Below are 14,870 nucleotides of genomic sequence, written 5' to 3'. Positions count from 1 at the left end.
ATCTAGGTTTTCTGAATATTCCAAATTGTTGATTTTTAACATATATTCACAGCACAGAACACAAACACAACTCTGAAATCCATTTGACTTTTTCATTATAGGTTTTACTTTTTAAAATTCAGTTAACTACATATTATAACCAGAATAACTGAGTAAAATAAATAAATAAATTGTGTGTGAATTATTTTCCCACCTTGTTAATTTTCATTAAACTTATCTGTAGATAACTGAGTGACTCATTTCCGGTCAGCCAGTCATCGTTCTTTTCTTAGCCGTATATAGCGCTTACTTCAAAGGTAAAATATTTCCAGGGTAGTGTATTAGTCAAGCTTTCATGTGAGTAATGTTTACAATAGTGTTAGGTAGCAAAGATTTGTAAATGACCTCATGTGATCTTTGAGACCTAACTTGTTCGCATCACTTCCTATCCTACACATATTGCACTCAAGCTTAATGTTGTGACTAAGAGTTTTCGAGGTGTTACTCTACTGATGGGTAGCAAAGGTTCGTAATTTGACCTTGTCTGATCGATGAGAACTAAATTATTCATTGTCACATGTTGTGATTATTAGTTTTCCATTGGTTCTGATTTTTTCCCACACTGTTAGTTTTCATTCATTAACTTTGTTTCTAGATAACGAACAAATAAGACTTTTACTTCAATGAATCAAAAAAAAAATTCTCTGGTTACTTTGTGGCATGAAATTTCACAAGGAAAAAAAAAAAAAAAAAAAAAATGTTATCTTCTTTCTTAAATTTGTATAACACATCTACGACACCCAATTTGTTCATTTAATTTACACATTTTATTGAACGAAATATTATTTACAAATTGTATTTACTGAATCTAACAATACAGAAAATAAATAAATTGAAAAATACATCAAAGGTTCTTCCATGGTTGTGGAATTACCATCGTATGGTTTTGACAATGTGATTCTCATCTGAAAGTTAATTTTCATTTGGTGGTTGTTTGTTGGGAATTTATTACTGTAGTAGTAAAATTAAGGGTTGCATATTTATATTTTCGAATCCAATACGTATACTTCAGAGAATTATTAAAAGCACAGAATCTTTCGTTATGTTTCCAAAAGCATTTAAAAGTACACATTATGTTTTCACGTTTTGGGCATCCAATTTCATTTAAATCAAGAACAGGCCTCCCTATTAACTTCGTTAATGTTTTTGATTTTTCTCTTCCTTTGGCAAGTAATATATGATATTTGCATGTTGATTCTATCATCCAATCTCTTAGTTTGTCCAAAGCTAGTGAACCAATTTCCCACTTCAGCTGATGGTTATATTTTATTAACCAAGAATTCTGTTTTTTAACTCTTTCAGGTAATTCTTTCCAACTACAAGGTGATTTTGTCACTGCATATCTTACACTAAATCCATCAGAAATACAAATTTCTTTAGGAAATAAATTTGAACTGCTATTCAACAAAAATTGTACATCAATTATCCCAATGATAAGTGAAAATTCGTATTTTTCACCCACTGTCGATTTTTCATAATCGTTTTCCTTCATTCTTCTTCTTCGATTACTTCATATGGCACCACAAATAAATAGTTATTTATTATTATTTCACTGATTATTAGCTCTGATCGTATACTTTATGGTAACTTTCGTTTACAAAATTCTAAACAATTAGAACTTTTCAAGACTCCAGACTGACACAATATCAAACGTATGGAAGTGTAGTTACCATGGTATCTGATTTAAAAATTCTTTTGCGTGACCAGCTATTTTGATGTAATGTAACCAAGAAACAGTGAGTAACAAAAATTTTATTCATTGAACTCTTTGGAAAATGTTAAGAGTCTAACTAAATATTGTGAAATATTTTAGGTAATTACATGTTTCGAATTTTTCTCAGTGAATATACTTGTAAATAGTATTTCAGCAAAATAAAATGTGCATTTGTAAACTTAAATGAACAAAGATGTGTTTTTGTTGTTGTGTTTTTCCACAGTGAATTTTTACTCAGTTATTCTGATTAGATCTTGATATTTAAATCCACAACTTTATATCTTAATGCAATTCTGTTTAATTATTTTAAAAAATCACAACTGTGAAATTAATGCCAGGACAGGAAAAAAAAAAGTGTTGAAAACGAAAATCCATGTATTGATTATTTTAGAAATTGTCTAATGCTATCTATTGACATTATTTGAGTTATCTGAAAACAAATCGTTCACATAATCGAAAATCCGAACTGTTAGAATTTGGTTATTTTACAGAGAGAGAAAGAGAGAAGCATCTAATTAAACCAACAAAACGTGACTTTAACACTTCTTTAAAGTTTGGCATAGAGAAAATGTTAGTACTCTACAGATAACACATATACAAAATTTTACCTTTCCCTACACAAAGTAAGATAAAAACACACCAACAGTATATCCAACAGCATGTGAAAACATGTCGTTGAGTCATCTGCGCAAAGGTTCATTTTTGAAGGAACGGTCAGGGTAGGGGATGGTAAGTGTAAACAGTACTATAAGGAAATACCAGAGAGTCGAGTGAGTTTGGACTTAAGGTAATCGTTCATCCACTGCAGCTGCTGTTTTGTGATTTGTGTTTGGTAATGCAAAAATAATGGGTGAGCCACAAATTCATTGAAAGTTTCTTTGTGAAAAGTTCTAATTGTTTAGAATTTTGTAAACGAAAGTTACCATAAAGTATACGATCAGAGCTAATAATCAGTGAAATAATAATAAATAACTATTTATTTGTGGTGCCATATGAAGTAATCGAAGAAGAAGAATGAAGGAAAACGATTATGAAAAATCGACAGTGGGTGAAAAATACGAATTTTCACTTATCATTGGGATAATTGATGTACAATTTTTGTTGAATAGCAGTTCAAATTTATTTCCTAAAGAAATTTGTATTTCTGATGGATTTAGTGTAAGATATGCAGTGACAAAATCACCTTGTAGTTGGAAAGAATTACCTGAAAGAGTTAAAAAACAGAATTCTTGGTTAATAAAATATAACCATCAGCTGAAGTGGGAAATTGGTTCACTAGCTTTGGACAAACTAAGAGATTGGATGATAGAATCAACATGCAAATATCATATATTACTTGCCAAAGGAAGAGAAAAATCAAAAACATTAACGAAGTTAATAGGGAGGCCTGTTCTTGATTTAAATGAAATTGGATGCCCAAAACGTGAAAACATAATGTGTACTTTTAAATGCTTTTGGAAACATAACGAAAGATTCTGTGCTTTTAATAATTCTCTGAAGTATACGTATTGGATTCGAAAATATAAATATGCAACCCTTAATTTTACTACTACAGTAATAAATTCCCAACAAACAACCACCAAATGAAAATTAACTTTCAGATGAGAATCACATTGTCAAAACCATACGATGGTAATTCCACAACCATGGAAGAACCTTTGATGTATTTTTCAATTTATTTATTTTCTGTATTGTTAGATTCAGTAAATACAATTTGTAAATAATATTTCGTTCAATAAAATGTGTAAATTAAATGAACAAATTGGGTGTCGTAGATGTGTTATACAAATTTAAGAAAGAAGATAACATTTTTTTTTTTTTTTTTTTTCCTTGTGAAATTTCATGCCACAAAGTAACCAGAGAATTTTTTTTTTTGATTCATTGAAGTAAAAGTCTTATTTGTTCGTTATCTAGAAACAAAGTTAATGAATGAAAACTAACAGTGTGGGAAAAAATCAGAACCAATGGAAAACTAATAATCACAACATGTGACAATGAATAATTTAGTTCTCATCGATCAGACAAGGTCAAATTACGAACCTTTGCTACCCATCAGTAGAGTAACACCTCGAAAACTCTTAGTCTCAACATTAAGCTTGAGTGCAATATGTGTAGGATAGGAAGTGATGCGAACAAGTTAGGTCTCAAAGATCACATGAGGTCATTTACAAATCTTTGCTACCTAACACTATTGTAAACATTACTCACATGAAAGCTTGACTAATACACTACCCTGGAAATATTTTACCTTTGAAGTAAGCGCTATATACGGCTAAGAAAAGAACGATGACTGGCTGACCGGAAATGAGTCACTCAGTTATCTACAGATAAGTTTAATGAAAATTAACAGGGTGGGAAAATAATTCACACACAATTTATTTATTTATTTTACTCAGTTATTCTGGTTATAATATGTAGTTAACTGAATTTTAAAAAGTAAAACCTATAATGAAAAAGTCAAATGGATTTCAGAGTTGTGTTTGTGTTCTGTGCTGTGAATATATGTTAAAAATCAACAATTTGGAATATTCAGAAAACCTAGATAGTACTAATATGTTCTCATTCTGGAAAGAAATGTAAGTGAATTTTAACATAAACATAACAATTGATAATTGTAATACACTGAATTCCATACTCTAACAGCAATCGGAATTCAAAACCGGAAATAACACTTACCCTAAACAAAACAGCACATAGAGCTTCCTACCGAGGATGGACACCCGTGGGAAAGATTAATACAGAGAACCAAACGGATACTAAAGTAAATTAAGTAGTCCACTAGCTTTTCTGGTTATTTACAGAAATATCTATCAACTCCTATGTTTTGTGTGTTTTGTGGTGTGAATATATGTTAGCCACAGTAAGCTATAATGAAAAAGTGAAATGTTCTTTTCAGATTTGTGTTTGTGTTCTGTGAATACATGTTAATCAACACTTGGAATATTCAGAAAACCTACTGTAAAAGACTTAATGAGAAATATTCAGTGTTGGAAAATAAATTCACAATTTACGGTTGTGACTCATGTCATCCCCTTTGAAGAAAAGCGCTCGCTGGGGGGATATTGCAATGACGAAACCTCACCATCTACGCTCCGTAATCTAAAGGACGAAGTAACTAGTTCAGGTTACAGTATTTACAGAAATTTCATTCTTTGTGGTTTTTGTGTTTGTGTTGTGTTGTGGATATAAAATTGAACTATTTTGGAATAATCGAATTTCGAAGAGTCATCTGGAAAGCTGTAAGTACTTTTTTAACTTAAACATAACTGATCGCATGTTGTTTGGTAAGCGTAATTCTAATACTGAATAGTTTTTTTTTTTTTTCCCCATAAGAATAATCATAGGTTATATATTAGAGTATCAACATGGACACATTAGCGATTTTTTATGTCTAATGTGTGTGTGTGTGTGTGTGTGTTTAAGGACAGGTACTTTAAGTATATAATTAATTATTCAGAAAAGATCGAAACACGAGAGCCATCACGACTTTCTCTAAGAATTCCCACACTTTAATAGGAAACAAATACCCAAAATGTATTGGAAAATTAGTACAACCATCTAGAGAAGAAAAAAAAACTATCTTTGTCACGATTTCTTATACACTAATATATTTCCCTTTCCATTCAAAACAATAACGTCACTTATTTACAACTAACAAATGACGTCACTTATCTACATCTCATAACAAACATTCGCGTCACGATTCCTTATCTTACTTTTAGACAAATCAAAATATCCGGATGAATTATGAATAAAATATGAACTTGATTAGAATATGTATATAGAAGAAAATACAGATGAGGTATGGAAAAAAAAAAAAAAAAGTATGTGTGTTGAGTGACATCAGTATATAATTAATTATTCAGAAAAGCTCGAAAGGCTGCCGCCATCACGACTTACTCTAAGAATTCCCACCCTTTAACAGGAAACAAATACCCCAAATGTATTGGAAAATTAGTACAAACATCTATATAAAATAAAATAATAATAAAAAAAAAACCGTATGTTTGAGTGACACTAGTATATAATTAATTATTCAGAAAAATCTAATCACACCCGCCATCACGACATACTCTAAGAATTCCCATAGACGACAATGACAGATGTGTGCCACCCTGGGAAAATTCAAAGATATCTTATCTCAAAACATAGCCCACAATTCCATACCCAAACCAAAATACCGCACAAAGACCTAACGTCACGATTCTTATCTTATCTTGATCTTGTCAGAAGTGAGCACCAATCAAGACACGATTTCTTATCCACTAATATATTTCCCTTTCCATTCAAAACAATAACGTCACTTATTTACAACTAACAAATGACGTCACTTATCTACATCTGAAAACAACACACACCCACGACACGATTCCTTATCTTATCTTGATCTTGATCTTGTCAGAAGTGTCCCACCAATCACGACACGAGTTCTTATCCACTAATATCATCCTTTCCATTCAAAACAACAACGTCACTTATTTACAAATAACAAATGACGACATTTATTTACAAATAAAAAATGATGTCACTTATCTACATCTGAAAACAACACACACCCACGTCACCATTCCTTATCTTATCTTGATCTTCATCTTGTCAGAACTGCACCACCAATCACAACACGAATCCTTATCTCTACCATCACCCATAATCCCATACGCGAACCAAAACACAACAACAGAAGCCAGTGACACACTTGCCCACACGGAAATTCTAAACCTTACACGCCCATGAAGCCATGCACACAATGACGTCATCAACCAATCACGTCACGATTCCTTATCTTATCTTGATCTTGTCAGAAGAGCCTCCCCTACTACTGAGGCAATAGGATGTTTATGATCAAAAACTTTCCAAAATGATCTTTCAAATTACCAGGAAAATACATTGAATGGAACAACGTGGAATTGCGGGTACGTTCCATTGTTAAGAGCAGTGCTTCCCAAACTTATGGATGTCAAGACCCCCTTTGGGAAAATTAAAAGATTTCATGGCCCCCCCCATCGGGAAAAAAATCCTAATACAGACATATATTATTATAATATTTATATTCACTACAAAACATACACACCAAGCGTATTTCTTTCCCGCGCATCGCCGCACCTGTGTACACTAGCAATGAAACATCATTTAAAGCGCAAAAAACTTGGCCGTTTTAAATGAGCGCGAGGGTTTGCGTTTGTAAGCTTTTTTGTGCTTCTTATCAATACCTTTTGAAATTAAGCTTACAATGAATAATCATATATTTACTAATATTCATAAAGCGCCGAAATACGATACGCAGGAAGGAAAATTTGTGAACCGACACCAATGTATGAACTTTTCCATTAAAATATAAAAAAAAACAAATAATAAAAATTAAATACGTTTCTTTTAAGATTAAAAAAAATTCTACTTAGTCCTAAAACATTTTAAATTTGTTTTCATTATTTCGCGGCCCATAGTTTGGGAAGCGCTGGTTGAGAGGAACAAATACAATCTGAAACATTTTAATAAGATTTATATGAGTTTTCGTATTTCTATCCATCAATTATTTTGTAGCGATCCTGAACAAGAGTTATCCACTGTACTTGACTAGTTGTGTGGCTGACAGAAAGGTTGAAAAGAAAAAATGAAACATTAATGTTAGATTTGAAAACCTGCAGTTTGAAGTTCATAGTAATGTACGAAGGGAGACTGTTCCGAAAAGTGCAATAGCTGAGGGAATGAATGAAGGAATGGAGAGCAAGAAAAATTTGTTCACCCACTTTAGAGCTGAACTGTGAAGCGATGGCGATTAGGTATAGTACTTGTCTTTAAAAATTTAGAGGAGAGGGGAGTAAATTGCTTGTGCTAATTTTCAGGAAGAGAGGGGGGGGGCTGTAGTAAAGGTATACAGTAGAAAATGAACATTTGTTTAAATGTGAAAACAGTATACAACTGGATTATTTTAGAATTAATATATATAGAATTAATAGTTACTCACAGGTTAAATACAAGAGAGAGAGAGAAGAACCCGAAGAGAAAGAACAAATTAGTTTCTTTAATGTTGAAAAGGTGAGGCTGGTGATCTGTTTATGCCAAGAAAGATTAGAGTTTAACATCATCTCAAAATGAGAAATGGCTTCTCGCCTAGAGAAGTAGGCATTAGTTATCAAAATAACAATACTACAAGAAAATTATTTTTTGGAAACACTAAATTTTGTAGCGTCATTGAATCCTACAAGAAGGATTTGGAGATCAATATTTAAAGTTGCAGAGGTAAATATTCTAGTTTTCATAATTTAGGTAACATAAGATATATCAAGGGAAAAAAATGATCAGCGTGCAACACTCATAACACTTGTGGCACTATAAAAACTGTGACTTTATCATTTTGCACTTTATGGATATGATTCATGTATTTGCTGTTTTAAGACGTTTAGTACTCATATGATAATTATAAAATATAATGAATTAATTTTTACTAAAATCTTTCTTCTAATTCCTTCTAAATCGTTCTCATTAAATTAATGTGGTATGTTCTAGCAAAAATGCTAATTTTATTCCAGTTTTAAATATTCACATATGGATGTTATATATGCGATTTAATATGTAATTCAAATATAATGAATTTGTTTAGCAGTAAATAAATTGATTTTAGGCATGGCAAAACTCTCACGCAGGAATGTATATGCACTTCTATATCGCCGTCATAATGACGTCATGACATTTGCCCTTCGATTATAAACAAACCCTGGTTCGGATCCTGTCTAAAATGCTAAGAACCTTTATTAGGACTTTTCAAATGAATGTTTGAAATACGGAGGTGGCACAATTTTTCCCTCCCATAAAATAGGCATATGTGCCAGAAACATGCTCGGTTAACAGACGTAATTCCACCCAACCCATGTCATGCATGAATCTAGTTCACAACGTTCATCACTTTTCTTTGTAATACCAGTGGCGGCCCGTACATAAACACTGCGACACTGCAGTACCCCCAAAGAAAAAATTAAAAAAATAAATTTTGTTTGTGTTTATAAATATAAATAATAACAATGCTTACAACATTATATAAATGCAATACAACATGTTAAAGGTTACAGCTTATGTTTCGATATTGATTGAATAGTTAATAATTGGAATTGTTCGATTAACGCTTTAGATTACGACGAAACAAATGCACTGCGATCTAACGGTGATATTCGTTTGCGCTTGTCATTGCACGTTACGTCATTAGATACACTGCCGTCTGGGCAGTGTATCTTATTATTGTGCGCGTTATTTCTGTGAGATATGAAACGTTTATTATTGACGCGTGTTCGTGGTGAACTATTTTTTTGTAAATCTTATTTTATTTTGTTAAAATAACATATAATTATTTATCTGTTATAGATACAAGGCTGAATTATGGCGAGTGTCACTGTTGAAAATATGAAAAGAATTATATTTTTTCAATTATCGTTACACGAAACAAATGCACTGCGATCTAAAGCCGATATTCGTTTGCGCTTGTCATTGCTATTGATACGAAACTTTTATTATCGGTGTTTGTTCGTGGTGAGGATGAAATATTTTTAATAAAGCAATTTTTAATATGTAAATTTATTTATTAATAAATTCGTTACTGATTAGGAAAAAAAGTGTTTTATATATATATATATATATATATATGCAGCACCCCCACTTAAAATTTTCACCGGCCGCCACTGAGTAACACATAGCTGAAATCTTTATCACTTCGGTTCCAACATTTTTTTTCTTGGTGTACTGTCTACACGGACAGTTTAACAAACTGAAATTCGCTTTACAGAAGCAAAAAATATAATGTTTGTTCGTACCAAAAAGGGATATGCATCACTACTCATGAATGGTCAGTGCTTAAAAGTAATTACTAAAGGCTTCGTTTCGGTGATGTAAAATTACATACATAATTTTTTCTTAATATTTTCTCTCTCTCTTCAATTTTCATTTCATTTCTGCACTGGAGCCCTCAGAATTCACATAGTCCATTTTATTTTTAATTTTCGCCGCAAAATAGGACTAACATTAATGAACAATCTAAAAGAATAATAAATTATAAATCTTGCTCATATAAAAACAAACATATATAAATATTCTCGAACAAACCAGGGCATTCACAGATGCCCTGGTTTGTGCCAGAATATTACATACTGATCAACATCATAGCCTCAACTTTATGTTCTAAACAGACTACTTAAAGAATGAGTAGGAGTGGTTGGTGTACCACAGGGGTATCAAACTGGCGCCCCCCCCGACGCCTCAAGGAAAGATTTTTAAAAAAGGGATGGTTGCTTTTTGTAATAAAACAGAAATACCGTATTTACTCGAATATAACTCGCCCTCGGATATGACTCACACCCCTGTACCCTCATTTTACTTTATGTAAAAAGAAATTAAAGTTTTGCATGCATATCGCACATTTCGTGTACGATACTGTACATCGCACACGAAAATAAAGTTTAACTACTTTGAGTTCGGGACGATAACTCGCTCCCCGCGGTAATAAACAACACGCCTTCCCCAACTGCATTATACTGCAGATGCAAGAAAAACGAGTAGTTTTATTGTACCACTGAATAAAGTACAGAGACATTTGCTGTCTGTGTAATATATTTCTCAACATGTGTAATATATTTCTTTAGTGCGATTAGAGACAACTGATATAAAAACGGCACTAACTAATGAGTCGCATGTCCCCCCCCCACACACACACATTAATTATGCTATTTAGACTTAAGCAAAACCATATATTTCACCGGCAAACACAGTATCTAACAAAAATCTGTTGTTTTTAGTTAGATGTGTGAGTGCTCCAGTAACTCAAACACAAAGCTGCAATAAAATTCGTAAACGTTAGAGTAAATATTGTTGTTATCGCAGTTTCAGATAATATGGAATTTGTTTGAAGAGAATTAGCGTTTCAGCTCAAAAATGTCGGATTAACTTTGGGTTTTGGTAACGCGATCTTTTGTTAATACCGCACCAATCATATCCACACCTTCATAGCTGTTCTATCTCTATTAGCCTACCATTGCTGTCTATTTTTCTCAAACATTCGTGAAGGGTGTTCATTACGTATCTGAAATCTTGTAAATTACTTGTAATTTTTACTTGGAATAATGGGAAAGAAGATGGCAATGCACACAAGGAAACCGCACTCGAGGCCGGAAGTAGCTATAACGAAGAGGAGATTCTTGTTAAGTCATCCACATTTTCATTTTTTTTTTTTCTGAAAACTTTAGTTTCTAAAGATCCCCACATATATCTCGCACCATGATTTTTTAGCTTTAATTTTGGGGAAAAAAAGTGCGAGTTATATTCGAGTAAATACGGTATCGATTTATTCGTTTTCATACGACATTTATAGTTACAATATGGATGCAACGACCTGCTATAATGTAATTGCAGTAATAAAAACTTATATCGCAATTTCAATCATGAAATTGCGATATAAATCCTAATCATGAACAGGATCTTAAGCCGATCCTGTTCACGTGGCGCGCATCATACGCACTCATGGGAATCCAGCTATGAGTTTATAATTGCCTGTTACAGTCAGTCAGTGATATTTGAAGTTCAGTGTGCACGATTCAACAACAACCTAGCAGTGAGAAAATCCCTTTCATTATTATTTATTATTTTTATTTGCAATAGTATCGTGCACTGGATCTACAGTTTTGTGCGTTTTTATTCAAACATTTTTATAAAAATTGTTAATAATATTAATAATATATTTATTCACCGAGGCAATGTCGCTTTCCAAGCCAACAAGAAAAAGAAAAATTGCTGATGAGGGGAGAAAATTTCAAGAAAAATGGGAATTAAATTACTTCTGCACTGGAACAAAGGACAAAATTGTGCGCATTATTTGTAACGAAACAATTAGTGTCGCCAAAGAACATAATATAAAAAGGCACTACGATAAAATTCACAAAGAACAATATTCACGCTTTGAGGGTAAACTGAGAGAAGAAAAATTAAGAAGTATGAAGAATTCGCTTCAAAGTCAACAACAAGTATTTTCAAAAATTATGAAAGATAATGAATCAGCAGTGAGAGCCAGTTATGAAATCAGCTATTATTGGCGAAACATTCCAAACCTTTTAGTGACGGTTTCTTGGTTAAGGAGTGTATGATAAAAGCAGCCGAAATGTCCCCAAAATGTGCAAATATTTCGCGATTTTTTTGTCCAGAAATACTGTGATGGAAAGACTAGCCGCAATGGCAGCTAATCTACGTGACCAGTTGCGAGAAATATCCTCAAACGCACAGTGCTTTTCAATTGCACTTGACAAAAGTTTCGATATTCACGACGTGGCTCAAGTTGCTTTGTTTCTTCGGACTTGCGACGACAATATGAATATTACTGGAGAGTTCTTGGAAATGATTCCCATCCATGGAACCACTACAGGGGAAGACATTTTTGACGCCGTGACATTTTTGAAAAATATCAACTTCCTCTGAACAGGCTCGTAGCAGTGACAACCGATGGTGCTTCAGCAATGACAGGCAAAAATAAAGGTTTTGTGTCAAGACTTGCAGCAAAGTTAATGTATCCAGACATTCCAAAACTGCAATCTTTCCACTGCATCATTCATCAGCAGGACCTGTGCTCCAAAGTGTTGGAAATGAGCAGCGTACCCAAGCCTGTGACAAATACTGTAAAGTTCATCCGATCCAGAGGCCTCAATTACCGCCCGTTTGCACACAATTTCTAAAAGACTCGGAGAGTGAATTTGAAGGGCTACCTTATTACACAGAGATTCGTTGGTTATCTTGTCATAAGGTTCTAAAAAGCTTTTTTTTTACTTTTAGAGGAGATCAAATTGTTCCTAGAAATAAAAAATCATGATGTTGCATTTCTTAATGATCAGACATGGGTACAAGATCTAGCATTCTTAGTTGATATTACAGGACATTTGAATGATTTAAATGTCAGACTTCAGGGGAAAGATCAGTTAATAACACATGTATGATGCACTGGCAAGTTTTAGATGTAAGTTAGTTTTGTTTCAGAATCATTTAAAAGAGAATATTCTGAATTACTTTCCTATGTGTGAACAGTTAAACAATAAGAATCAAAGTTTTACCTTTTCTCAATATTATCCCAAACTAGAAAAGATAAAAGAAGAATTTGATAGGCGATTTAAAGATTTTAAGGAGCAAGAAGAAGTTTTTTCGCTTTTTACAGATCCTTTTTCCTTTAATTTCGAAAAAGCTCCTATTTGTATTCAAATGGAACTTATCGATTTCCAAATTATTCCTTTCTAAAAGCGAAATACCAAGAACTTGGTGTACCGAAATATTCTATGCTATTTTGCAAGCACCTGTTTATGTGAAGAAGTATTCTCATGTATGGAAAGGTAACAAAACAGCCCACAGATCAAGATTAACCGACGTCAACCTTTCTGCCATAATGAAGGTCGTATGTTCACAATCTTTGAGTCCAAATTTTGGCAGGCTGGTTAATAATAAACGTTGTCAATTGTCGGGGAAAAAAATAAAATACTAAAATTAAATTACTGTAATTATATTATGCAAGTATGTATATATGTATTAACCAAAATATAATTTTTCCCAAAAATATTTTCAGTAACAATTAAAAAATTCCCCAAAATATAGACCCCCCCCAAAAAAAAAAATATAGAAGTATTTTATTTCAACACAAACACAAAAAATTTCAAACTGACAGGAGGGTCTGTAAATTTTTGTGATGGTTATTAATGAAAGTTTATACTTTTTTTAGAATGTATAAATATATAAATATTTGATTTATTCAAATAAAATTTAATTTGGATTAAACGCTATCTATTGTAAATATTAATATAATAAAAATATTCTTTATATTATTATTTTTTTTGAGTTGTCATAATCATTATACTATTATTTTATATGTCTTGTAATATTTTATATGTATGACTTAGAATAAATAAAAATTTTGTTATTAATTTTCCAATTTACGTATACTCGTTTTTTCACTTCCCTTCCATTCTAATTAGTGCAGTTTTTTAGTCGAAAATTTTTTGCGGCCCACTTGAGATACACTTTTATAGCAAATGACCGCGGTCCAATTGAGTTTGAGACTCCTGGTGTACCAGCTCCAACTAATTACTGTGGGTTCGAATCTCGATGTGAATGTTTGTAAACATCTTTAAGCGGCGAATTTTCATTGCTCTGTGTAAGACCACCAACTGTGTTTATTAATCCTTTAAAACAAGAGTCTCCTAATTATCTAACACTTAACCCATTCATTGTATTCGTGTATAATAACGTTATAGCATTTCGCGGGTGGAATTCATAATTTTTTACATCACCCAAATTTGAGAGGGAAACAGCAAAGCCTGAATCAAATGAATGCCGTGTCCACCGGGATCAAGAGCAAAGTAACTTGTTGATATTCTTTTTCAAAAAAATAAAAAAGGGATTATATAAAAAAAGTTTCGATTATAGTCGTGTCGTAGTCTAGTTCCATCCTCAGCACTATAAACTGGACTTTCCTCTGGATAAAAAGTCTTAATAATCTACTTGATAGATAATGGGTGATGCTAATTAGCTGCCTTTATTTTGATCAATGGTTCCGAATTGTAGGAAATAGAACCATCTAGGTACCCCATCCTCTCTTTCTCTTCAGAGAAGACTCTACTAAAATAACAGTGCCATATGTTTGGTTTGGCATATTTCGTTCTTGTACTAAATTTTTCTTTTCAATTGATAATATTGATAGCAAATAATAAAAAAATACGTTTGTAAAATAAAATGCCACTTTTGTACACTTATTTATATAAAATAATGCTTATGAAAATATCAGCAGAAATAAAACTCGTCCATCTTCAGTGTCACTTCAACACTCAAACAGTGTTACATAATTTCATTTTTAATACTGTGGTGCTATTTTCTGGACATTTTGTATTTTAAAAATCATTTCTTTTTCGATGTTTCAGGAGAAAGAGCAGTTGGTATACGAACCAAATGCGTTATTCAAAGTTGACGAACTGGGATTTTTCATTTACTGGAAAAGTGAAGGAAAGGTAAATAGAATAGCATATGTTCGTTTGTTTGTGTGTGGGGGGTAATAACAGTGACATTAATTATTGACATTATTATAGTAACAGGAAATGAGAATATCGAAATT

At 32.4% G+C, this 14,870-nt stretch overlaps 1 protein-coding gene across 1 annotated transcript in view; it reads left to right on the top strand.

Moving 5' to 3' along the window:
* norpA (no receptor potential A) overlaps nt 1-14,870 on the top strand; it is a 160,693-nt gene that overhangs the window by 31,337 nt on the left and 114,486 nt on the right. The window contains exon 3 of the mRNA XM_090399628.1: nt 14,680-14,766. Within this exon, the coding sequence (XP_090255754.1) occupies nt 14,680-14,766 (87 nt within the window). The remainder of the gene's footprint in view (nt 1-14,679; nt 14,767-14,870) is intronic.

Source organism: Typopeltis vanoorti, chromosome 10 (genome assembly GCF_054136105.1).
Source record: "Typopeltis vanoorti isolate ZY-2024b chromosome 10, IOZ_Tvanoo_1.0, whole genome shotgun sequence".
In the NCBI taxonomy this organism is placed as follows: domain Eukaryota; kingdom Metazoa; phylum Arthropoda; class Arachnida; order Uropygi; family Thelyphonidae; genus Typopeltis; species Typopeltis vanoorti.
Note: the sequence above shows the minus strand (reverse complement) of the source record. Positions and strands in the feature narration are given on the sequence as shown.